Source organism: Lepus europaeus, chromosome 10 (genome assembly GCF_033115175.1).
Source record: "Lepus europaeus isolate LE1 chromosome 10, mLepTim1.pri, whole genome shotgun sequence".
NCBI lineage: Eukaryota > Metazoa > Chordata > Mammalia > Lagomorpha > Leporidae > Lepus > Lepus europaeus.
In genome coordinates, this window is record NC_084836.1 from 57,305,128 (window position 1) to 57,332,491 (window position 27,364).

General features: G+C 44.2%; 1 protein-coding gene across 6 annotated transcripts in view; it reads right to left on the minus strand.

Moving 5' to 3' along the window:
• SRGAP1 (SLIT-ROBO Rho GTPase activating protein 1) overlaps positions 1–27,364 on the minus strand; it is a 319,573-nt gene that overhangs the window by 107,280 nt on the left and 184,929 nt on the right. For all 6 annotated transcript variants that reach the window (XM_062203307.1, XM_062203305.1, XM_062203303.1 and 3 more), the window contains exon 4: positions 21,072–21,134. In XM_062203307.1, coding sequence (XP_062059291.1) covers positions 21,072–21,134 — 63 coding nt within the window. The remainder of the gene's footprint in view (positions 1–21,071; positions 21,135–27,364) is intronic.

The following is a 27,364-nucleotide window of genomic DNA, read 5'->3' on the forward strand; positions in this document are numbered from 1 at the left end:
AATGTATACTGATCTGCTTTCTTTCACCCACAAAGTAGCCCTGAATCCATTAGCCAGACGCTGTGCACTGGACTTTGAGGCTAGAGATGAAAGATACAATCTCTACCCAGTGGGGAACATGCACAAGCAAGTTTATTCTTACTTTAAAACAGATTGGGCAGTTGTGGACTTCTAGGTGGTCTGAATAAGAGTTAGGCGGAGATGAATTCAAGGGTCTGTTGGTTTATTGGGGCAGGTGATGTGGCATAGAGGGTAAAACCACCACATGCAGTGCTGGCATCCCATGTGGGTGCCGGTTCAAGTCCTGGATGCTCCACTTCCGATTTAACTCCCAGATAATGTGCCTGGGAAAGCAGTGGAGGATCCCGCAAGTCCTTGGGCCCCTGCCCCCATGTGGGAGACCCAGAGGAAGCTCCTGGCTGCTGGCTCTGGAATGACCCAGCTCTGGCCGTTGTGGCCATTTGGAGAGTGAATCAGCAGATGCAAGATCTCTTTCTCTGCCTTTTGGTAACTCTGCCTTTCAAATAAATAAAGAAATGCACCATATATACAATGAAATAAAGAAAGAAAGGCACCATATATACTGGTTAATGTCCCAGCTGCTCCACTTCCAATCCAGCTCCCTGCTAATGGCCTGTGAAAAGCAGCAGAAAATGGCCCAAGTATCTGGGCCTCTGCCACCCCTGAGGGAGACCTAGAGGAAGCTCATGGCTTCAGCCTGGCCCAACCCCAACTGTTGCATCCATTTGGGGAGTGAAACAGAGGATGGAAGATCTCTCTTTTCCTCTCTGTGTCTCTCCCTCTAATTTTGACTTTCAAGTAAATAAATATTTTTTAAAACTTTATTTGATAGGCAAAAAGACAACAGTGAGAGAGAAAGACAAAACGTTCCCATCTGGGGGGGCCGGCACTGTGGCTCACTTGGTTAATCCTCCGCCCCTGGTGCCGGCATCCCATATGGGCGCCAGGCTCTAGTCCCGGTTGCTCCTCTTCCAGTCCAGCTCTCTGCTATGGCCCAGGAAGTCAGTGGAGGATGGCCCAAGTGCTTAGGCCTCTGCACCCATGTGGGAGACCAGGAGGAAGCACCTGGTTCCTGGCTTTGGATCAGCATAGTTCCGGCCGTAGTGGCCATTTGGGGGGTGGACCAACAGAAGGAAGACCTTTCTCTCTGACTCTCTCTCTTACCAACTCTATCTGTCAAAAAAAAAAAAAAAAAGTTCCCATCTTGGGGGCCGGCGCTGTGCTGTAGTGGGTAAAGCCACCGCCTGCAGTGATGGCATCCCATATGGGTGCTGGTTCACATCCCGATTGCTCTACTTCCAATCCAGCTCTCTGCCATGGCCTGGGAAAGCACTAGAAGATGGCCCAGGTCCTTGGGCTCCTGCACCCACGTGGGAGACCCGGAGGAAGCTCCTGGCTCCTGGCTTCAGATCGGCACAGTTCTGGCCGTTGCAGCCAGCTAGAGAGTGAATCAGCAGATAGAAGACCTTTCTCTCTCTGTCTCTCCTTCTCTCTTTGTAACTGATTTTCAAATAAATAAATAAATTTTTTTACAAAAGTTCCCATCTGTAGGTTCACCACCCAAATGCCTACAGTGATACAGGCTGGACTAGGTCTGTAGCCAATCCAGGTTACCACATGGGTGGCAGGAAACCAATCACCTGCTGCTCTCAGGGTCTGCACCAGCCAGGAAGCTGAAGTTAGCAGCCCAAGTCAGAAATCCAATCCAGGCATTCTGATGTGGGATGTGGGCCAGCATCTTAACTACCAGGCTAAACACCCACTCCCCCAAGGTGGCTGGTGTCTTCTTTTAAGAGATATGCAGGGTTTTTTTTTTTTTTTAAATTTTATTTATTTGAGAGAGAGAGAGAGAGAGAGAGAGAGAGAGAGAGAGAGACTGATCCTCCATTTACCAGTTTACTACCCAAATGCCTGCAACAGCCAGAAGTGGACCAGGCAAAAGCCAGGAGCCAGAACTCCATCCAGGTCTTCCAACATGGGTGGCAGAAACCTAAGTCCTTGGGCCATCATCTGCTAACTCCCAGGCATATTAGCAGGAAGTGGACTGGACGCAGAGGTGGGATCAATCCCAGGCACTCCAATACGGACATGCCCCAGTTGACTGTAGCATAACACTGGCACTCACCTCCTTCGCCATGCCCTGGGCCAGGTTTCTTTTCAGTCAGCTTATATTCAAGTCTGACAGTGCATTTAGAGACAAAGGAGTAGGAAAATCCTTTATGTATATAAAACAGCAGAGGTCAACCCTTCACATCAATGCTACTCAGCCAACACATACAATGAAGTTTTGTCTCTCGGTTCCCATTCCCCATGCTCCACCTCCCACGTCAGGCCTGTGAGTGATATCAGACAGAATTTTTAATTTTCACCTGTGGCATCTGGGCTGAAAAGGCTGCTGATCCTGAAGCTCAAGAGTGTTCAGCAGTCCATGAAAGAGGAGCTGAAAAAGCTAATTATATGAGTATTTGCAAAGAAACATCTACAGGAGACTCACTTTGAGCGGCAGTATACTCTGCATTTACTTGCTGTGTGATCTTGGGTTAGTACACTGCTTTGGACCAGCAGATAGAAGATCTCTCTCCCCCCCCCCCCCCCTCTCTGTAGCTCTGCCTTTCAAATAAATAAAATCCTTAAAGGAAGAAAACGATCACTGACCCGCAGCAGGCACTGGCCTAGCGGTTAACTGGCTGGGATGCTTCATCTCATATTAGAGTCCCTGGATTCAATGCCCAGCTCTGGCTCTTGATTCCAGCTTCCTGCCAGTGCAGACCCTGGGAGGAAGCAGTACTGGCTCAAGTGGTTCAGTCCCTGCCACCCTTGTGGAGACCCAGACTGCGTTCCTGTCTCCTGCCTCCTGCCCAGCCCTGGCGTTGTGTGTGCATTCTGGGAGTGAACCAGTGGAGGTGAGATATGTTTGCTTCTCTTTTTCTCAGCCTCTTGAAAAAATACATTTTAAAATGAAACAAAAATCACTGGCTCCTCTTCTGAAGTTACCCACAGCCCCCCCCCCACCTCCTTCTCTTTCCTACAAGAGGTATTAAAGCTTCAACCATCTGACCCTGAGTTCTCACACTTCATGTGACTTTGGTGAGCTTGCACATGGATACATTTGTGTGCCTTTTCTCCCACTAATCTCAGTTGTCCATTTGTTTTACAGGCTCAAACTGTTGAATTTTCGGCAGTTGGAAAGAAAGTTTTTTTTCCCCCTACATAATCTTCCTGTGCCTCAGTGTCCTCACTGTAAAATCAAACTTTCAATACTGCTCACTGTGTAGGGTAGCGGAGGGGATCCAAAGCATTAACATGCTGACATGTAATGAGCGCATGGTAAATTTCACCTACTGATACTTGAAAAAATACCATAAAATAATTAATGTTAATAATAGGTAATGATTTCTCTGTGATTGGAAGGATTATCATTTCTAACAAAGGGAGGGACACTACAGTATTTCCACTAATGCATACGTTGAGAATTTCAGCAGAGCTCTTTAGAATGAGTCAGTAGACCAAGGCAAACAATTAAATAGCAGGAGATATCTTTATATAGTTTATCAAAGGAAGCTGGAAGTACACTGTGGCTCTATTGAAATCAGCGTAACAATCTGAATTTATCATCAAATTATGTTCATAATCCAAACAAATGCTTGGAACAAAAGATATCATCTGGGACTCTGGACGCGGGTGGTCAGGGACTGCCAGCCAACTAGATGACAGGGTGATGGAAGGGCAGAGAATAAACCAAACAAAAGGAAAAACAGAACACAGGTGCAAAAGGGAGAAAATTAGGCTAACAAAAATCATAAAAATCTTTCTGTTCTGTTCGGTGTAGGGTGAAAGACTTTGGCTCTGCAGTAATTATACAGAGTAGCACTTTTAATGGCAGGCGCTTACTTAGGTCTGTGAAACAACAAATTTGGATTGGGGCCCTGGCTGTGCTACCAAGCGGCTCTGGAACCTCAGCCTGTCTGACTCTCTGTGGCCTCATTTATTAAGACAGGATGTGTGGTCTCCCTGCAGGTTCCAAAGTAGGGAGAAAATAAAATCAGACACTCTGAAAAGTGTGCAGAAAGAAAAAGCACGAAGCAGAGGCATGGTCAGAGAAGCAAAAACAGATCGCATGACTGCTGGGTGCAGAGGGATGCATTCCAGAGCACTGTAACGCATCTTCTCACAGGGGATACTGGACAAGGCTCAGAGGAAACGGAGCAGGATGCACTAAGGAGTCATACAGTTGCTCCCCGACTGACAGCTGATAAACCCATCTTACGTCGAAAATATCCTAAGTTGAAATGCATTCAATGCCCCTAACCTTCCAAACATCACATCCTGGCTTTGCCCACCTTAAACTTGCTCAGAACTTTCACGTTAGGTTTCAGCTGGACGAAATCATCCAACACAAAGCCTATTCTATTACTAAGTGCTGAGTGTCTCAGGTACACACACACACAGATGGAGTTTTGCAGACACAATGAGATACAAAACCAAGACAAAACATCCAAAAGACACTGGCAAATCAGTACCCTGGACCTTCATGGAGTACCTAACAGAGAGCTGCAGCTCACTGCTGCTGCTCACATCACATCACAAGATCTGACCACGTACCATAAGCCTGGGAAAAGATCAAATTCCAAAATTCAAAGTATGGTTTTCACTGAGGGCCTATTTCTTTTGAACATTGGTACAGTCAAAAACCATTACAGGGCTGGCTGTTAAGTCACCACTTACAATGCCAATATCTCATATCAGAGCACTGGTTCAAGTCTTTGCTACTCTGCTTCTAATCCAGATTCCTGCCAATGTGCCTGGGAAAGCAATGGAAGATGGTCCAAGATGGAGCTCCAGGCTCCTGGCTTTGGCCTGGCCCAGGTTTTCTGCAGCCATCTGAGGAGTGAACCATTGGATGGAAGATCTCGCTCTTTCTCTATGTGTCTCTCTCACTTTCTCTCTGTTACTCTTTCAAATAAATAATTTTTTTAAAAGAAAGTCATTACATCCAACCATCCTAAGTTTGTGACCATGTATTTTAAAATAGTATCACCTGGGGCTGGTGCTGCGGCTCACTAGGCTAATCCTCCTCCTGCAGTGCTGGCACACCAGGTTCTAGTCCCGGTCGGGGCGCCGGATTCTGTCCCAGTTGCCCTCTTCCAGTCCAGCTCTCTGCTGTGGCCCGGGAGTGCAGTGGAGGATGGCCCAAGTGCTTGGGCCCTGCACCCCAGGGGAGACCAGGAGAAGCACCTGGCTCCTGCCATCGGATCGGCGCGGTGTGCCGGCCGCAGCGCGCCTACCGCGGCGGCCATTGGAGGGTGAACCAACGGCAAAAGGAAGACCTTTCTCTCTGTCTCTCTCTCACTGTCCACTCTGCCTGTCCAAAAAAAAAAAAAAAAAAAAAAAAAAGTATCACCTGGGACAGGGGGCAGGCGGTTTGACATAGTGGTGAAGACGAGTCCCAGCTCTGTTTTCGATTCCAGCTTCCTGCTAACGGGCACCCTGGTAGGCAGCAGTGATGCCCACGTGGGAAATCTGCATGAATTTCCAGCTCCTGGTTTTGGCCAGGCCCAGCCCTGGCTGATGCATGCATTTGGGAAGTGATCAAGCAGATGGGAGATTTCGCTTTCCATGTCTCAGATACACAAAGAAAAATTAAAAGAAAAAAAAAATAGGATCTGTACAGCCATTCTTGTTTTTGTTTCCTGTTGGAGACAGAAAGTCTCCCCCCACCCCTACCACTGGTCCCCGATCTGCAGCTCTGTTGATGGAAGCTTTCCTAGCCCACGTATCTGAGGGTGTGAGCCCTGAACTACCCTGTATTAACCATGGACCCCGGGCACAGCTCTGTTGAACTCTCTAGTCCACAGCTTTCTCACCCACATAGGAGGGGATTAGTCCATGGATGTTTTAGGCCTTTTAAAACTCTAAAATTGTCAATGATTTCAGACATTAAATATCATAGCAATTTATTATTTAGGGAAATATGTATATGACATACTTCTCAGGGGCTAAAGGGGTTTTTGTTGTTGTTTTTTTTTTTTTCTTCCAGTGCCAGAGCAGATGGCAGATAAATTGTAACCAACAGAAAAAATGAGTGTAGTAACAAATTACACTAATTATTTCCTTTTGCTTCTGTGGACTTGAGACTGCAGGCACTACACTACGTGATGCCGGGTTTATAAGATTCCTCCTAGAATTCTCCATGGGCTCTGAGACCCTAACTCATTTGCTTTGCTACTCAGAAAATATCTGGAAATGAACCGCTGTAGTCTGTCTCAGATACTGTTACACTGACAAAGCCTACACAGGGATATCTTTCATTCTAGTGACTTTAATTAGCTCCAAACTGGTTATTGATCAATCATCAAGTGCTCATTAAGGAGGAAAACCCAGGAGCTATTTGCTAGGTACAAGATGGACACACATATATGCCACACACTTCTATTTTTGATAGCTACATTTAATTTAAAGCAGGCCATTAGTCATCTTTCTGAAAATGCTAAATTGAGCAATTATTTTTAAACTGTAATATAAATTACAGTTAGTTTCATGATTTTTCCACCTTAATAACGCTGCTTAATGAACAATGACTAATTTATCCTAAAGGGGATAAATTATTTTATGTCTTATTAAAAAGTAAACGTTCTATTTGCAACAAGAATAAACTGTACCTATTGCTCTTAATCTATGCTTGCTCTATTTCTAGCAGTTATCAGAGGAAGTTTCTAATTGAAGTCTTTGAGTCATAGACTCTAAGGAGTTATTGGTTGTGTTTATTTCTAAGGAGCTCTTGGCAAACAGGCATAAACAGCAACAATTTCTCAGGTTCCCTATTATGTACCACAAATAGACCTTGTCCTCTTCATTACGGTGTATCCTTAGACATTCAATTCTCTCATTCTTTATTGGTTTCTGGTAGTTCATTTGTGCGTCAGATATGTTTTCATAAGCATAGTAAATAATTTGGTATAAAGTTATAGTATCTGCCCACCCACTTCACAATGATGAGAGATTTCTTTTCTTGAAGATTATTTTCTTCATTTGAAAGTCAGAGTTAGAGACAGAGACACAGAGAGAGAGACAGTGACAGAGAGAGACCTTCTATCCAGTGGTTCACTCCCCAAGTGGCTGCAACAGCCAGGGTTGAGTCATACTGATGTCAGGAGCCCAGAACTCCATCTGGGTCTCCTGCATGGGTAGCAGGGGTTCAGACGCTTGGACCAGCATCTGCTGTTTTCCCAGGCTCATTAGCAGGGAGCTGGATTAGAGGCAACACGTGCCCTATATAGGATGCTGGCGTTGCAGGCTACGGCTTAACCAACTGCGCCACAATGCTGGCCTCCAGATCAGAGATTTCTAAAATGAAACAAATGTCACTTGATCCAGTAAGTTCTATTTCTGCAACACTTTCTTATCCTTTCCTGTTTTTCAAGCACTTCACTGCAGTGGGATAGAGAAAGATAAGGGCAGGGGATTTTAAGAAACACAGACTGATACTCTGCTCATTGTTCCATGTGATTTACTAGAACTCTAGCCATAGCCAAGCCCACGAGCTCCCTGTGCAGGCACTGTGGTTTCACACATCTGTATTGGCCTTTTACTTTCTTCTTTTTAGAACACCCTTACCACAACATTAGGAAGCTCCAGAACAGCTGTGTGTGGATGGCTATCTCACCTAGCACCAACTCCATCCAAGGGAGGTCCTCACCAGGCCAGCTCACTGATGACAGTGCTGTGTGTCTGTCACCCATGTGTTTCCAGGACTTATATACTTGTTGAGAGGCTTCTTCCCAGCCAGTCAATGTTTATGACTTAGATGTCATAGAGAGATGATTCTATAGCAATAGAATTAGGGCAGAACCAATAATATCGTACATATTTTCCATTTAACAGAGTTAGAGACAGGGTACCAACTCTGAGATTTAGAGCAGATTCTGAATTATTTCATTCCACAAAGCCTAGAAGCTAGTGAGTCACAACCTCTCTCTACACACCTGCTGGGCAGCCACAGCCCAAAGCTGTCTCAAAAGACGCGCGCTCCATTTCTGAACAGCTCCCTCGATTCAGCTCAGGAATAATATTGATTTTACTTTTTCCCACATTTACTCACCTCTAACCTGAGGATAAGAATAGTACTAGAGTTGGGATGTGGTTTGTGTCCCCCCCAAAGGTTCATGTGATTGGAGGCCTGGGCCCCAGAGTAGCGGCACTGGGAGATGGTGGAATCTTTAAGAGGCGGGGCCCAGTGGGCTGTCCTTGGCTCACTGTGGGTGTGCTCTAGGAAGGTGGCTCTCACGTGACTTCCTTGAGTTCTTCTTTATAACAGAAGCAAGCCCGGCTCTCCCTCTATCTCTGCTTGGTGGCTCCAGATGTGATCTTCTTGCATCCACGTGTGTTCCTGCCATTGCTACCTGTCATTAGGTGAGGCAGCTAAGGGGAGACCCCTGCCATGCCTGCACCATGCCATTCAGACTCTGAACCTCCAGAACCATGAGTCAAATAAATCTCTCTTATCAACAGTGTGCTCAGGTATTTTGTTACAGTAACAAAAAGCCAATATAGAAAACTGGTATGAGCAGAGGGGTCATTCCGTACCTTTATTAGAAGTAGAGGAGCATTTAGAACTTGATTACAGGCAGAGGTTAGCAGAGTGTGCAGAAGTGGGCAGGAAAAAATCTAGAATGTTGTAAGTGGAGCACTATGGGCCATGCTGGTGAGACCACGGAAGATGAGAAAACTAGGTGACAAGTCTCAGAGGGAAAAGAGGATTCTCTCGGAAGTGAAACTAAAGATCACCCTTGGCAAACCATGGCAAGGAATCTGGCCTCAGGGGCCACTACTGTGGCACAGCAGGTTATACTGTAGCCTGAGCCACTGGTATCCCATCCTGGAGAGCCAGTTCAAGTCCTGGCTGCTTGGCTTCCAATCCAATTCCTTGCTAATGCGTCTGGGAATACAGTGGAAGATGGGCCAAGTAGTTGGGCCCCCATCACCTATGTGGGAGACCTAGACGGAGTTCCAGGCTCCTGGCTTTAGTCTGGCCCATCTGTGGCCACTGTAGCCATTTGGGGGATAAATCAGTGGACAGAATATCTCTGTCTTCTTGTCACTCTGCTTGTCAAATAAATTTATTTTTTTTTTAAAGAAAAAAGAACCTGGCTGCATTTGTGCCAGGTCAAAAATTAAGAATGATGGACTATGTGGTAGAGGGGATTTCAAAACAGCAATGTATTTGGGGTACAGCATGGGTATTATGAGAGTTTTTGGTTAGCTTTAGAGTGAAAACCAGAAACAAGATGAAAAGCATGAAGAGATCGGAAAGATTTCTCCAGTCCAGCCAGGGAAGGAGCAACACCTGCATGTTCAGGAGGCAGAGGTGCAGGCAAGGAGATGGGGCACTCGCAGGAGAGAGGGGCAGGACAAGATGCAGACTGACGCCGGCGCTGCGGCTCACTAGGCTAATCTTCCACCTGCGGCGCCGGCAGCCTGGGTTCTAGTCCCAGTCGGGGCACTGGTTCTGTCCTGGTTGCTCTTCTTCCACTCCAGCTCTCTGCTGTGGCCTGGGAAGGCAGTGGAGGATGGCCCAAGTGCTTGGGCCCTGCACCCACATGGGAGACCAGGAGGAAGCACTGTAGTGGCCACTTGGAGGGTGAACCAATGGAAAAAGGAAGACCTTTCTCTCTGTCTCTCTCTCTCACTGTTTAACTCTGCCTGTCAAAAAAAAAAAAAAAAAAAAAAAAAAGATGCAGACTGACAGCAGTGTCCACAGGTTGTTGGGGAGAGAACTGAATGAATGTACGTCAAGCACCTGCAGGGTAACCGGCACTCAGTGGATGCTTCATGAATTAAGAACCCTGCCTTTCTATCACAATGGCCGCGGCTTGAGTGTTCATGCAGTGGAGCCCTAACTCCCACAGTGGCCACGTCAGGGAACCCCCGCAGGGGTGATTAGGTCACAGAGGCCAGAGAGAGACGCCCTGGCCCCTTCCACCAGGTGAGCACTCTGCAGGAAGCTGCCCCCTGGAGCCACAGAGCAGGCTCTCGGCGGACACTGACTGCGCTCACGTGCACGGCTGTTATATTTCCCTGTCTCCAGGAGTGTGACTGGAACACACTCAGGGAGTGTCTTGAAGCCCACAGTCGTTCTAGCCTAGCCAACGCCCACTTGTTTATTCTCATACACCTGAGGGGCTGGGGACCTGGGGGATGATCTTTGTTTTATGGATTAAAGATGAGCTGCAAAGCGACTTAATCCTAGCCCAACACCTCAAACCGAGTCGGTGAGCCAGCAGGTCACTCGGAGAGCCCTTTTTTCCCAAAAGGGGTTTTCATATGTAGGCTTCAGAGACACTGAAATACAAGCTTAATCTACTGGAAAAAAAATACCCAAGAGTTTGCACATGGAACACACACGAATGAGGCTACACTGAGTACAGCGGCAACAAAAACCAAGCAGTAGGCTTTGGTGGCAAAGGAAATGTCTTGAGTAGTTGGCGATGGTGAAGGGGAAAGTGCATGCATAATGAAAGGCCGCTGGATTTACTAGAATTTCAGTCTCCTGCAACTTCAAATAGTTAATTCTTTTCAGGGCAGTGTTTCTCACAACTTCAACATTACATGTGTTTATCAGATCGCTAAGCCACAGGTTCAGTTTCTGAAATACTAACATCGAGGACACAAGATAATTGGAATCTTAAAATCATGAAAGCCCCACACCCTTAGAACTGCAGCATCAACTACAGTGGGAAGAGGTTGCTATGGAATCCTTTTAGTTTTCTTCCAGTGAAAAATGGTTTGGAACTGGACACAAATATTTTATGCCTCAAATGCAATGCCTTCATTCCATTTATTTTTCTTTATTTACTTAATTTCATTTATTCAACAGGCAGAAAGACACACAGAGAGAGACAAACAAAGAAAGATCTCTCATCTACCAGTTCACTCCCGAAATGCCGGCAATGGTTGGGGACTGGGCTAGGGCTCAAGTGAGGAGCTGAGAATGCAATCCAGGTCTCCCAAGTAGGTGGCAGGGATCTAACCATCAGAGTCATCACTTGCTGCAGTCAGGAGCCGGAGCTGGGACGTGAACCCAGGCACTCCAATGTGGGATGCGGGCATCCTAACCAGGTACTTAACAACGAGGTCAAACGCCTGTCCCTTGCACTCCATTTATTTAAAAAGAAACATGAGAGACCTATGCAAGAGAGATCTGTGCAAGAAAGCTTTTCTAGTTTCCAAACTGCTTTTGGTGTGATGTTGAGCCTTTACCCTGCTACCTATGTGTGTTACGATCTCATTTAATAACTGTCCTGCAATTGCTCAACTCTGGATTTTTCCTTTCTCCCCTGATATTTCCCCCTCTATACCTTGGTTCGCACTGCTCCTTTGGCCCTGATGCTTCCACGTCTCCCATTACCGATCCTGGCTATACTCTGAAGTCTTGTTGTAGACCTTTTCCTGTCCGCAGTTCTTCTCAGTCCTCAGAGTGTCCCTCTCTCTCTTTGGATCTCCAAAGCCCTTTGCCTGAGCAACCTGTGTATATAACTGTTGTCCCTCAGTATCTGCAGGGCCTCTTGTGGCTACCAAAAATCTTACAAATTACAGTGCAGTATCTGCATATAACTTAAACACATCCTCCCCTACGCTTCAAATTAGATGACCCAATACAATGTTCATGCTTCTGTAAGTATCAATAAAATTATCTCTGCTACCTAATACGATGTTCATACTCTAAAAATAGTTGTCACAGTGTATTATTTAGGGAATAATGACAAAAAGAAAAAAGTCTGTACATATTCAGTATAGGGCACATTTTTTTTTAAAGTATATTTGTCTGTGTTGGCTGAAGCACAGGTGACTCTCATGGTCTGCTTTACACTATACTCAACAATAAAAAGGGAGGACAGTGTGCAGGCTACAAACACAGACTCTGCCTTGTCTGAGACTTCCTGGCTGTGTGACCTTGGGCCAGGTATTCAACATCTCTGTGACTCACCTGCCTCACAGGGCTGCTGGGAGAATTTAAAGGGCTAATTAAGGAAGGTGCAGGCAAAGGTGAGCTGTTCTGCCTCTGCTTTTGGTCATCTACTGGACTGAGAGCCTCCTGACTTGGCCATGTCGCCTGTGACGCTCCCAGCACAGACGCTACCGGGCAATCTGATGAAAACACAACCTGGGTTTCAGTTCCACTCCAGCCATGACTTAGCTTAGGGACTCTACAGAACCACTCACTCTCTCTGGGTCTTGGTGATATTCTTCAGAAATTAGGATATTAATCTGATCATTTCTAAAGGCCCAACCAGTGCTAACATCTTATCGGTCCATGTTAGGATTAAGGTCACATAATTACGTGAGTTAAGCTGTAATGAATTGGTTATTGGACAGAGTTAACTTAAATCTCAAATTGCTTCAAGATTTGTTTTTCTTTTACACTTCTACTGGTCAACATTTCTGGTACATTTTGACAGGGTAGATCCAAGGAAAATGCCCCTAATTTATTCTGTATATATAGCCAGTACCATATATATTTAATATTATAATTATACCATATATACACGTATGCACACATATGTATGTATAACATACATACATGTTTGATAAGTAATGGTAAACATGGCTAAGCACCTTAATTACCAACACAAAGAAACAATTCTGATTAAGATGTCTGTCCTTAAAACATTCTAATCACTTAAAAGTCATAATGCTATATTTCAGAATGTAATAGTCAGATTAAAATACTTTGTTAAGAAGGATTACTAATATGATAGATAGTCTTTAGAATTTTTTTTTAACAATTCTTTCTAGTACTTCCATTTTGATTTCTAAATAAGATAATTTTGGGGGAAAGACTCAGACTGGTCACTTTCAGGCAGTCTTAATTGTGGTTTATAAGCACCAAATGTGAAGCAGGAACTGTGGAGCAGCAGGCACCATGAATTAGCAGGATGTCCTAAATGGTAACTGCACAGAAAGTTCTCATCAGACAGTTGTCCTCAGAGATCCTGGCAATGGCTATTTTATTAATCCCAATCATTTTGGTAGACATTCAAAGCCAAGTTAAATTAGCTATCCTAACCTCCACAGCCAATTCCGTATCAAAGCAGAGGTTAGAAATTCAGAAGTTGCTGGCCGTAAGTCATGTGATCCCAACACCTCTTTCTTTCCATCCAAGCGTCGAGCATCCCAAGCCAAGAAGGATGTATGGAAACACATCATCAGCCCAGTTCCCTAAACAGCCTGCTCTTAAAAAAAGCTTTCCAGAGGCAGGCAACTGGGCTGGTGGTTAAGACACTAGTTAAGATGTCTGTGTCCCATACTGGAGTGCCTGGGTTTGGTGTCCTGTAACAGCTCCTGAATTGAATATAGGACAGGCAGGCTGCCACAAGCCCCTGCCCCAGGGATAATTCTATCCTCCTAACTTATCAATCAAAACGCCCACTTTCTCAGGATGCCCCTGTTTCAACTGGGACTTAGGGGAAGGTGCCACGTAAATATGTATACCAGGCTCCACCTGGAATATTATGGAGGTGTCATAAAACTCCCAGGTGACTGACTACCTCATAAAAAGGGGGTGCTGGGGGGGTGCATTTGTGCACGCATGCGCGTGCTCTCTCACTCGCTCGCTCGCTCTCTGCTTCCCCTCCCCTTCTCCCTTCTCTCCTTCGGCCACTGTCCACTCGTGACAGGTACCTCTCTGTGTGGGACAACTCATGCTCACCTCTGTTTGTGTGTTTGCATTATCACCTTCTGAATAAAATGTGTCTTCTGCATGCCAGCGTTAAGAATTCCTCTCTTTATGCATGGCAAGGATCTGGAATAAAAATATTAAGACTCTATTCCCCCAAAACAATTCCAGCTTCTGGGAGGCAGAAGGTGATGGCTAAGTAATTTGGTTCCTGCTACCCATGTGGGAATGCTGGGTTGAGTTCCTACATCCCAGCTTGGGCCCTGGCCCAGCCCCAAAGTTGTGGGAATTGCAGGAGTGAACCAGTGGATGGGAGCTGTCTCTGTCTCTTTCCCTCCCTGGCTCTTGAATAAATAAGGAAAAAATAAGGGAAAAAATTCAAAAAATAAAAAACAAACAAAAAAACATGTTCCAAGTGGCATCCTGGAGAGTGTGGTATTCCAAAGAAGTTAGCAATTTAGGAGCTTTCCGCATCTCTCTTAATCTTGATTTCTCTTTGTTTACAGTTTTGTTCTGAAACTCAGGCCTCTTCATAATCCATCTCAAAAGAATGAATTTTTATTTTCACTACAAGAATACGTATTTCAAACACCTAAATGCCCTTGAGCTAAAATAAATACTTAACCAAAAAATAAAATTAAAAAAAAAAAATCAAAAACCTTGAAGCTCAGAGAAAGATCTTTGATTGGAGGCAGCAAGTATCTTGGGCTCTTTGAATGACTTTTCAACCTTGCCTGAGGCGTGTTTCGTCTTTAGAGAAAAATGCATTAGCTCCACGTTGTGGGAGCTCCCAGAGCCAGCTCAGAGCGCTTTCCTTGGCAGTCCCCAGAGGAAGGGCTCGAAATAATAAACAGTGTTTTCCTTCTCCTCCCCTCTAAACATAATTAGCTCTTTTTACTCTAATATTTCAAAAAGATAGATGTTTTAAAGATGTGTGAAGGCCTGGGTGGATTCTGTGCTCATTCAGCAACTCAGTTTTCCAAAGGGTTCCTGGACAGCAGCCTCTGGGCCGTACCACGGATAGCTTTCACCTGCCATCATCAGGCAAATCAGAACTGGGGATCCAAAGAAAGAAAAAACAAGGATAAATGGAGCAAGACTTGGATAACCTAGTGGTAACCACAGGTATGAACTCACAGGTGGGGCAGGTGCTACTGACACACAGAACCTCAGTTAAATGGGAGGTTAAGTTTTAAGGAAGCACCCACCAGGAAAACTGAACATGCAAATCCATTTGGGTTTGCTCATTTTGTAAGCCATATAGAATAGTCTGGAAAGTTCCATTAGGTTTTTTAGAATTATCAGAGAATGTGCTGTAAGTGCTTTTTTTTTTTTTTTTTTTTCTCTAAAAAGCTATTTATTTGAAAGGCAAAGAGATAAAGAAAGACACAGAGAAATCTCCCATCTGCTCATTCACTCCCCAAATGCTCACTTCAGCCTGGTTGGGGCCAGGAGGAAGACAGGAGCTGGGAACCCAATCCACATCTCCCATGTGGGTGGCAGGGACCCAAGTACTGAAGCCATCACCTGCTGCCTCCCAGGGTCTTCACCAGCAGGAAGCTGTAATCAGTAGCAGGGCCAGGACTCAGAGCCAGGCGCTCTATGTGGGACGCTGGCACCCCAAACTGTTCTTAATCACTAAACCAGGCTTCTGTTCAGGGCATCAAGCTCCGCCCTTCCTCCTCCCACCTCTGCTGCTCGCGCCTCCCGCAGGCAGTTGTCAGTGGGATCTGATGGGCCAAGGGACAGAATTACTCCAGTTCCCACTTCCTTATTTGTCAAACTGGGATAGACCCGCCTCACAAGGCTGTGGTGAGACAGAAACCGAACAATGTGACTGCCTCCCAGGAAGGCTGGGTAAATCTTCATTTTCTCAGTTCTTTTTCTCTTGATTTATTGGAACTGAGGATGGATTACCTTGACTCTGGCTACCCATGTGTGTGACGGATGTACACAGTGTGATAATCGATTATGCACAATTAGCAATCCATTTCATGTGGATTTATCATGACGTCTGTGTTCATCTCTATTAGAGTTAGCTTGCTGAGTATGGTAAACTCTTTGTTTTATAAAATGCTGAGTACATGGCAAAAAGCCTAGACAAAGTAAAGAAATATTAGCAGAGGGCAAAAACTGTAACATACAGCTTTTAGTCTTGAAAACTTTGAACCATTGTTTCATGAAGAGCCCATTTGTCGGCTGACGAGGGCACCTTTTGCTTCGAATGTTCCCCTTATTTTCTGTGTCATCATTTCTCTGTTTTTTGCCTTTTTTTCTCATTTGTGCAATCACAGCCCTGTTACTATTTACTATTAATTTGATTTTCTTATGGGAGTTAGCTTGTTTTTTCTTTTTGTACAAATACCTATCATGCAGAATATTTATATACAAGTTGAGCATCTCTAATTCAAACTACTCTGAAATCAGAAATGCTCCCAGACTGAAGAACTTTTTTTTTTTTTTAATTTTTTTTTTTTTTTGACAGGCAGAGTGGACAGTGAGAGAGAGACAGAGAGAAAGGTCTTCCTTTTGCCGTTGGTTCACCCTCCAGTGGCCGGCGCACCACGCTGATCCGATGGCAGGAGCCAGGTGCTTCTCCTGGTCTCCCATGGGGTGCAGGGCCCAAGCACTTGGGCCATCCTCCACTGCACTCCCTGGCCACAGCAGAGAGCTGGCCTGGAAGAAGGGCAACCGGGACAAGATTGGTGCTCTGACCGGGACTAGAACCCGGTGTGCCGGCGCCACAAGGCGGAGGATTAGCCTAGTGAGCCGCGGCGCCGGCCTGGAGAACTTTTTTGAGTGCCTATGTTGAAAATTTTGGATTTGGGATGCTCAACTGGTAAAGTCCATGTAAATATTTCAAAATCTGAAAATGTCTGAAGACTGAGTCAGTTAAGGGATATTCCTCCTGGCTCCCGCGTGTGAAGTCCACCTGTCATTACTGTTAATGCCACCCCTAGTCTCCACACCTGCCACCCACGAGGGGGACCAGGATGGAGTTACTGGCTCCTGGCTTTGGCCTGGCCCAGCCTTAGTTGTTGTGGGCATTTGAGGAGTGAACCAGTCAATGCGAGTCTCTCTCTCTTTCTGGCTTTTTCAAGTAGGTGAAAATAAAGATTAAAAATAATCTGTTGGATGCATACACGTTGACTTTTCACAGGATCTCTAAGAATTAGGTATTACCATGACCTCCATATTGCAGGAAGAGAGAACTGCGGGAAGACAGATGCAGCCACAGAGCGGTAGGGTTGTGCTAGCAGCTGGGGTGCTTGGCGGACGCTGTGACAGTTAACTCTGCGAGTCAGTTTGCTGACTCAGGGTGCCCAGATGCTCAGTCAGAACATCTGAGCGTGCCCATGGGGATGACCCTGGATGAGGGGCATGTCTGACCGAGAAGAGCAGGATGCCCTCCCCACAGTGAGTCGGCCTCTCCCAATCCGCACGTGGCAGAGCTAAACTAGAAACCTCGAGGAAGCCGAATTCGCCCTCCCGTGTGAGGGTGTTTTGGCTGGGATGTCAGACTTGGACTTGGACGGGAACTTGCGCTATCGGCTCTCCTGGGTCTCAGGCTTGCTGACCACACAGATCTCTGGACTTCCCATCATCCGTAACTGAGAGCCAATTCCTTGTAATGAATCACTCTGCACACATACCCCCTACCGGTTCCACTTCTCTACAGAACCTAGGCTAACACAGATGTCCCAAGAGGCTAGGTCCCCAGTGCCACACAGCCGAAGCTGGGATTCCAATCTAGGTTTGCTGACAGTTGGTGCACTCATGGGTGTTTCCTTAAAGCACAGCATTTTATGTAGCCTCCTTACCAGCCATGGGCTGCCAATCTTTGGATTTCTTTTATATAAAAGAGATTATCAACGTCTATTTTGTTTACACCATTATTTTGCGTATCCCCAGTACTCAAGGCCAAACTAATCCTAACTGCTTTGGCAGCGCCCTGTGGTGGTCCAAGAATGCAAATGGAAGCTTGAAATCCTTTTGAGACCTTTTTCACCTGCAAACGAAGGCAAGATTGGCAATAATATGGACAAGGAGCGCTCTGTCTTCTAGGCCTTCTCTCCCCTTTCAGAAGACTAGCTGATGCCATCAACCTCTGCTACTCAGAACGAAGAGCTTCCTGCCCCACCCACATAACCTGTACTCCATCCCATCATCAGAAGACAGCATATCCACTCCATCACCCACACAACAATGAAACGCAGCGCCCTCTAAGGCACAAGTCAACACAGGCATCGCTTTCTGTTCTTCATTTGAGCCAAGGCCTTCTGATGGGATTTTTGGAATAATCAAAAGTTGCTCTGGGAGCAACAGTCATGGGCAAAGAAGTTCACACGCAGGGGGTCACCCACCTCTAAGGCTGACTGTAATTTAAGGTAGAGTACTCCACTGGTATAAGGAAGTTAATATACTTCTTAAACTCCTAGGGAGTTTCAAGGGTTGACAGCAAGTATTTGTCACAGGCAATTAAACAGCACCCTCAATTCCCTAAGGCTACATATTTTATCCTTGCTACTTCAGGAACCATTATCACATCACCACTTGTACAAAAATCTATACATGATGCAACTAACAAATAACACAGTGATTGAATGAGGAACCATAAACCATACTTCTCCAACTTTTCTGGTCCACAGTTCAAATGTACCTCATCTTTACTCTTTCCTAAAAGTACAATGGATATATTTATTTGAATAATACAGAAATCTGAATTGTATCTGAATGTGCAGTGCACATAAGATCGAACAGCTTCTTCTTTTTGACGAAGATGGGAGAGGGAGGGGGAACAGTGAATACGAGAGGATGTGTGTTTGTGTGTGAGAAAGGGAGAGAGAGAGAGAGAGGGAGAGAGAGAAACAGAGAGAGAGACAGAGAGAGAGAGAAAGATGGAGTTCTTTCCCCATGTAGCATGGCCACAGCTTCAGGTGAACATGCTTTCTGGCTAAAGTAAAAATTAAAACCTCGTTGCCTGTCTCCTCTACTCCTTAATTATTTCTCAAATGATTCTGAGAGGTTAAATGACCCTGAGGGGGTCACCCAAACTCTGGTAGCAGTTTCTGGAACTTGGGTCCTTTGGGGACCTGTAAGTTTTGAGGAGGTGTCAGCTTCCTTGATTCAACTCTACATCTGCTGAATGTTCGAGTCCCATTAATAGGCTAAGTCTCAGAGAAATTTCCCACACATGGCCCTCACAATACAAAATATTCATGACTTTTCTTGTATTCAGTGGCAAAGCTTCTCTCTGTCACTGTTGCTTTGACTAATACTATTAGTTCTGTACTAGAAAAACAGGCTGTTGTGACGATGCTGTGACAACTTCAAGACTGACTTTTTCAGGTATTAGGGGTTCATTTACATTTCTAAGTAAAACAATGCCCAAGCAGAAGGAACCAGAAGGAAACTGCCACAAAGTCTTCATCTTAAAACAGATCAAGCAGAGAGAACACAGAATTTCTGCTGATTCTTTGGAAGTCTCAGAGGTACAATGCTCATTTACTATTAAGGTATAGGACATCTAGAAATGGCTGATGATACTTTAGGTTGTCAGAAATTAACACATCACATAAAACACAGGCTAGGAACTGGCCTTTATCATCTAAAGCTCAGCTTCCTTAGGTATGTGGCGTGGGGTATAACCTGATAGCATGAGGCATTTGCAAGTTGTATGTAAAATTAAATATTTCTGAAGGAGAAACCAACACACAGGAACCATCAACTCAGTCATCAGCACAAATACAGCAAATATGCTGCATAAACATGCATTCATCACATTCATACCCCAAAACTGGAAATTCTTTTTATAAAAAATCACTCATTTTATGAAAGTTTAATTTATGGATGCCTTATAGCAACTGTCAATGGAACATTAAAAATTTAATTCCCAAAATTGTAGTTTACAGGCATGGCTTTTTAGGAATAAATGAAAATTATAAATCAAGAAACACATTTTAATAAATTCTAGCTTTAATTTATCTGTAAAGAAAAGTTCACATAATCTTGTACAATGAAAATGCAAGTATCTATTATTAGTCATCAGTTCTACTTACATCTCATTATGCTATTTTATTCTCTTGTAAAATAAAACTTAAACATCTTCCAAAGGAATTTATTTTCATTTTATTTGAAAGACAGAGACAGAGACATAGACATCTTTTATCTGCTGGTTCACTCCCCAGTAGCTGAGGGTAGGCCAGGAGCCCAGAACTCAGTCTGGGTCTCTCCTGTGGACGGCAGTGACCCAGCTCCTGGAGCCATCACTGTTGCACGCAGAGTCCATATTAGCAGGAGGCTAGAATCAAGAGAGCCGGGATCCAGCGTAGGCATCCCGAGGGGCCAGGTAACCACTGCACCAAATGCCTGGCCCAGGAAGTAGTATTTATTAATATGATTATTGTATAAAAAAGTTTTTTACATAGGCATATCCCTAATTTCAACCTGCAACATAACTGATTGTAGTTTTTAAATAGCTAACTACTTTTGAATTCTTTAATTTCTTATAATTATATGCAATATACTGTAAACAGAAAGTCAAACAATACAAATTGTCAAGGGGAAGGAAAATAGATACCCTCCCAAAGTAATTTTAATGTATTAAGACATTAACCAAACAACTAATTGAACTGAAACAGGGAAAAATTAGGGCTAGTGTTGTGGTGTAACAGGTAAAGCCACCACCTACAATGCCAGCATCCCATATGGGCGCTAGTTCATGGCCTGGCTGCTCCACTTCTGATCCAGCTCCCTGCTAATGGCCTGAGAAAACCAGCAGAAAATGGCCCAAGTGTTTGGGCCCCTGCCACCCATGTGGGAGACCCAGATAAAGCTCCTGGCTCCCGGCTTTGGCCTGGCCCAGTGCTGGCTGTTGTGACCATCTGAGGAGTGAAATAGCAGATAGATCTTTCTCTAACTCTTTCAAGATAAAGACACATATACATACATACAGTTACACACACATATATACATACAGAGAAACACACATACAGATACATACATACATTTACACACGTACACATAGAAACACACACATACATAGAAATACACACACATATAGATACACACATAGACACACATACATACATACATATACATACATAGATACCCACATATACAGAGATACACACATACATACAGAGATACACACACATTCAATGTGCATTTACTTGAATACAGTCTCTCCAAGTTGGGAGGGAGTGGCAAAGAAACATACAGCATACACATTGCTTCCCTTGGTACCATATTTCAACCAGACGAGCTGAGCATCTCTCACAACTATAGCTTGAAATGACTTCTAAAATGAGCCATGTCTTTCACAAACCAGAAATCTGAACCAAGAATTCTTGCAAAGGAAGAACGATTATGTGCTTACCGTATAAAGCTCATTAAGAACCTTCATTAAATCCTCATGAAGTTGGAATGCAATCTCTTTGCTCTGTAATTAAGAAGAAATTAAGAAGGAATATTTTAGAGCATAATAGAAACTTGTTTCTGAATTATTTGCATCTTAAAATGTTCACTGACTGAAAAACAGAACCATCCAAATGAGGCCCCATCAAAATGACAAAGAAAAATAAGAGGGGAAGAAGCATTAGGCTCTCTTGGAAGTTTGGGTGAGGAACAAAAGCCATTAAACATAATGTCAAGTAAAGAGTCTCCTACCTCAGTATCAGTACAATGGAAATGTGCATTTTAATTCCCCCAAAAGTTAAGCTAGAAACCAGCAGGGAAACTCCCTCTCTCCATGTACAATAACAATGTTACTGAGCACAATTTAATCCAAGGTTTGTACTTTTAAAAGTAATAAGATAGCAGTTTACTTAAGGGCCTCATAAATTTTTCTTTTTTTTTAATTTATCTATTTATCTGAGAAGCAGAGAGGAGAGCAGAAGAGAGAGAGAGAGAGACAGACAGACACAGAGCTCCCATCTGCTGGTTCAACGCCTTAAATGTCCATAACTGCTAGAGTTGAGTCAGGCCGAAGCTGAAGTCAGAAATCCAATCCAGCTCTCCCACACCGATGACAGGAACCCAACTGTTTGAGTTGTCACTGCTGCCTGCCAGGGCGCACAGTAGCAGGGAGCGGAGCCAGGACTTAACTCAGACACTCAGATGTGGGCATCCTCACTGCGAGGTCAAATGCGCACCCTGAATCCATGTGCTTCAAAAAAAGTTTGTGGAAAGTTAACTAAAAGATAAGCTTATTTTGGGACAAAAATTTTGAAATACATGCATATGTATTATTCTTTTTATTAAGGCAAAAAAGCAGTTTCATTCTTAACCCAGGTGGTAAAAAAACAAAACAAAAATAAAAATAAAAACATTTAAAATACTGCTAGCTGGGGCCAGCGCACTAGGTTAATGCTCTGCCTACGGTGCTGGCATCCCATTTGGGTGCCAGTTCTAGTCCTGGCTGCTCCTCTTCTGATCCAGCTCTCTGCTGTGGCCTGGGAAAGCAGTAGAAGATGGCTCACGTCCTTGGGTCCTTGCACCTATACTTCCGTACTTCTTCCCAGAAGAAACTCTTGACTCCTGGCTTCGGATTGGGGCAGCTTCGGCCATTGGCCCTCTGGAGAGTGAACCATCAGATGGAAGAGCTTTCTCTCTGTCTCCTCTCCCTCATTGTCTGTAACTCTACCCCTCAAATAAATAAAACTTTTAAAAAAACAAATAAAATACTACCAGCTGATTCTGAGAGTGTAATTGAGTATTTGAATATTGGTTTTAGCAAAGTATCTAAGTTATTTTAATAAGAGATTATACATATGAGGGATTTTTTTTTTTTCCTGTTTTGACCCACGCCGTAGTCAACTAGGGAGAACGGGGGAAATGCAGAATGCTTTTGCCTACAGTTAGAGACAACAGCAACTCTGCGACCCAGGATGCTGTGTAGTACTTGAGCAACTGGACACCAGGAGTAAAGACCTTAGGAGGCTCTCATTTATTTTTCTTTTTAAAAGATTTATTTATTCATTTGAAAGGCAGAGTTGCAGAGAGGCAGAGAGAGAAAGAGAGTCTTCCTTTGGCTGGTTCACTCCCCAGATAGCCACAGCAGCAGGAGTTGCGCCGATCCTGAGCCAGGAGCTTCTTACGGCTCTCCCACGCAGGTGCACGGGCCCAAGGAATTGGGCCATCTTCTACTGCTTTCCCAGGCCATAGCAGAGAGCTGGATCGGAAGTGGAGCAGCCATGTAGGATCCACATGGGATGCCGGCACTGCAGGAGGCGGCTTCACCCACTACGCCACAGCGCTGGCCCTGGCTCTCACTTTTGCCCCAGTCCTGGGTCTGCTTAGCACACGGGAAGCTTAACATAAATGCTTGCTGATTGAAGCCATAAACACAGGGCTATACTTTCTATGTAACTGCTTTGGTCATTACTCAGTGTCAGCTGCCACTGCTGAAAGGGCAGTAAAGAAAGGACACGGGCCACCTGTCAGCAGACAGCAGGGCACCTGCAAACACAAAGTCGGGCCTCACAGACAATCACATGCGATTCATCCAAGATGAAGGCGAGTGAGAAGATAACAGAGTAGAATCCAGATTTTGAGGAATTGAAACTCATTAGCAGCCCTTGCGGCTGAGTTTTCTAGGAGCACTGAGGACGACATGGCTCTGAATGCTTCTACCATCCCCAAATGGGGGAAGGCATTTGGTGCAGCAGGTAGCACGCCAGCTGGGATGCTCGGCTAGGACTGGAGTGGCTCAGACCTGGCTCTGCTTCCAATTCTGGCTTCCTGCTAATTCACACCATGGGAGGTACCAGGTGATACCTCAAGTAGTTGGGCCTCTGCCACCACGTGGGAGACCTGGATTGAGTTCTAGGCTCCTGGCTTTGGCCTAGCCCAGCCCTGGCTACTGCAGCTATTTGGGGAGTGAACCAGCAGATAGATTTTTCTGTGTCTCTTTCAAATAAAATGATTAAGAAAAATTGTCAAACTGCAATCAGAGACTTTATGTTTTGTTGTGTCCCGGATGGGTGAAGACAGAGGTTAAGAATCACCCAAGAGTGAGTGTGGTATAGCAGGTAAAGCTACCACCATGATGCTAGCATCCCATATGGGTGCTGGTTCAAGTCCCAGCAGTTCTACTTCTGATCCAGCGGCCTGCTAATGGTCTGGGAAAAACAGAAGATGGTGTGAGTGGTTGGACCTCTGCAGCCATGTGGGAGACCCAGATGAAGCTCCTGGTTCCTGTCTTTGGCCTGCTTCAGCCCTGGCTGTTGTGGCCTTCAGGGAATGAACTAGCGGAGGGAAGATCTCCCTTTCTCAAACTCTGCCTTTCAAATAAATACAATAAATCTTAAAAAAGAAAAAAACACAAAAAATTCCGAGAGGAAAGTCACTCATGAGCAAACGAAGCCAACTGAAACTCATTTTATTTTCCCCAACTCTTGGTGGTTCTGAACGTATACATTACACTAAAGTATACTATGTCTTCAGCTTGGTGTTATTTTAATATCCAATTTCATTCAAAGATCAACGCCGCCAATTCAGAGTCCTCTAACAGGCTCAAAGGCCACCAAATAACGGCTCAGCTATCCACATTTCAGGTACCAAGTCCAATGGGAAAATATTTCTTGGCTAAGACTTCAAAACAATAATAACAACAACAAAAAAATCCCCTGGGTTCAGTTAACTCCAAACCGAAAATATTAAGGGTCAGATTAAAAGACGGAGGTTTAGAGTGAAAAGAATCCTCCAAGCTACCCTAGACCAAATATCTAAGAAGCAAGATGATTCACTGTATGTTCCATATTTTACAAGACTTCAGCTTATGAGGTAGGAGAAACCTGGCAGTGCAGACAGACTCCGCTCTGCCAAGCACACACTGTAATATTTTTCTTTTACCTTTCCCCAGATGCCCTGAAATACATAAAGTTTGTCTGGGAGGCAGGATAGCGTAATGCTTAAGGACTATGGAGTCAGAATGTCTGGTCTGAAGTCTCAGATTTTGGATCTCTCTGTGCCTCAGTTTCCTGAACTGTAAAATGAACAAAGTCACAGCACTTACCTAGCAGAGTTGTTGTAAGCGTTCATGAAATGATACATACATAGCATCTAGACTGGTACCTGACACACAGTGAACACTCCATCAGTGCTGCACTTACTTGGTTCCAGGGCACTGTTTGCAGTAATTCCCTTGAGTGAAAAGCCACATCCTACTTTCCTTTCCTTTGGGCTCCTAGGCACATATTCCATGGACATACATGCAAGAGGTGCTTGGGAGAAACTGGCTGATTTTGGCATCCTTCCCCAATGCTCTCAGGGCTAGGTGCCCACAGACGACACCCGATTTCCAAGGGCCCCCAGGCACTGTGCGCCAGCCCTTGGACTTTCTTTCATCCGTATGTTGTCACCATGTGCATGTTAAACCTGCCTTCCCATACTCCCTTTTGTGGGGAGTCCTCCCATGAGTGATACTGAACAAGTTAATGAAGCATCCATTAGGCAATGAGTAAGCCGTCATGCGAATGCGACAAGGGATACTCAACTCATGAAAGAAGCGCTTTAGGAGCTGCGGATTTCAGATTTTTTGAGAAGCTGATGAGGAGTCCCTTTCAGGAGATGGACCCATGCTGTTTTCATCACAGAACACCAAAATTCCTGTTTATTTGCTTTAAATTACAGTACAACCTTCCCCAGTCTAGTAAATAACCCACAAGCGAACCACTTTCTTCCCACCACCATACCTACGGTCAGCCAAGGTTGTTCAAGAACTGGACTATGTCCTGAGAAGACTAGTCCACAAGACTAAGGCATGAGTTCTCACACTGTATTCACAGAGACTTGGGCTAGACACAACATCAAGTTCTAGCCCAAGTGCTGGAGTACAGCCCCTGTTCTCTTGGTATGAAAACCTAAAGGGTCACTTGATGTTACCCCCACCTCCACTTTAAATACGTTTCCAAATTATTGCACTAACAGTGAGAAACAATCACTTCTTCCAAATACTACCCTAGAACTCAAAAGAAGTAATCTTGAAACTAAACATGGCAGTGCCAGGATACTGCTATGTTAGCCTAATGAAATAAAACCTGCCAATATCTGGGCTGCTGAAGTTCATCAAGGGTGCTGTGCTGCAGTGGACTTGGGATGCTGGCATCTCAATTCAGAGATGGGTTCAAGTCCTGGCTCCGCTTCTGATCAAGCTTCCTACTAATGCTCATCCTGGAAGGCCATGGGTAACGCTCAAGGACTTGGGTTCCTGCCACCCACATGAGAGACCTGCATTGAGTTCCTAGATCCTGGCTTCAGCCTGGCCAGCCTGGGCTGTAGTGGGCATGACTCTGCCTTTCAAAAAAGTAAAAATGGATAAATAAACATCTAAAAAGTCCACCAAAATTCAACAGGCTAAATATCCTTTATATTCTATTTAATTGAAGGCAGAAAACAGGGAGAACGAACCCTTGATCCCTGAAAAAGAACTGCTACCGAAAATGATATCAATATTAAGGAAAGCAAATAATGTTCCTTTTGGATAAGAGAATAAAGCCCTTATGAATTGAAATATGTTGAAATATTATTTGAGATTAGTTGAATAAAATTACTTCAGCACAAAGAAGAAGAGCCTCCTTGCTTTATTCAGGCATGGATTTGGAAAAGGAAAGGGGTTTTTCTGTTTTTCCACATTGAAATGAGCCTATGTAAGTTCAAATGGTGGTAAAACACCTCATTAATTTTATTAGGATTCCTTATGAAAAGGAAACTGCTTAGAACGTTGATTCAGTTAACATTTATTCAACATCTCCAGCATATAAACTCAAGCTGAGCTCCAAATCCATTTCCAATTATTTACTGTCTATTGTCACTTTGATGCTTTAGATACCTCAGACCCAAGTCCAAAGTTTTTATCTTTAACCGTTATGAAGATGAGTTATGTATATTGGAGAATACTAGAAAAATAGAATACTGAAGGACTAAAACCACTACCATTGTGACTTGATGCATTTCCTTTATCGAAACATAGGTCTGAGTTGTAATCATTTCATTATAATAACATTTTTCTTTCTGCTTTCAGTTATAAAGTTTTGCAAGGTTTTACATAATTTTCAGAGGTATCACAATTGGATTCATGATGACTACTGAGGGATAAACTTTAACTCTTCTATTATAGCGTTCAATGTTTTCACTTATTCATTATTTACTTATTCAACTTTACCAATATATTTTAAGTATTCTGAAGTGTTAACATGAACATTATCTTACATTTAGTGTTCTTTGTTTAAGCTAATTCCCAAACACAAAATTGCTAGGATAAGAAGATTAAGTACAAGTTTAAGACCTTTAAAACATGTGCCAATATTATTTCTTAAAGAGTCACAATGAATGTATACTGCTTCCAGAACAACAATGTTACCCAGTCTAAAATCTGCGGTTCATCCAAGACGTAGGGCTCCTCCTTGAAGAAGTCATCAATCACCTGTTTTGGTTGATCCATTTTTCTATGTCATTAGAATAAAAAAAAAAAAAGTAGGCATCCCCCAATTAAAATTCATTAAAGGCTTGATATACTTTTTTAGGCTAGAGTCCAGATTTCTTAACTCAACGGTAATTTCCCACGCCTAACTAGTCTACTTCACTTTCCACAGATCCCCAACCCTGGCTTCAGCCTGGTTACTGTAAGCTGCAAACGCTCACGCCCAGCCTTCACAGCTGTGTGCTTGT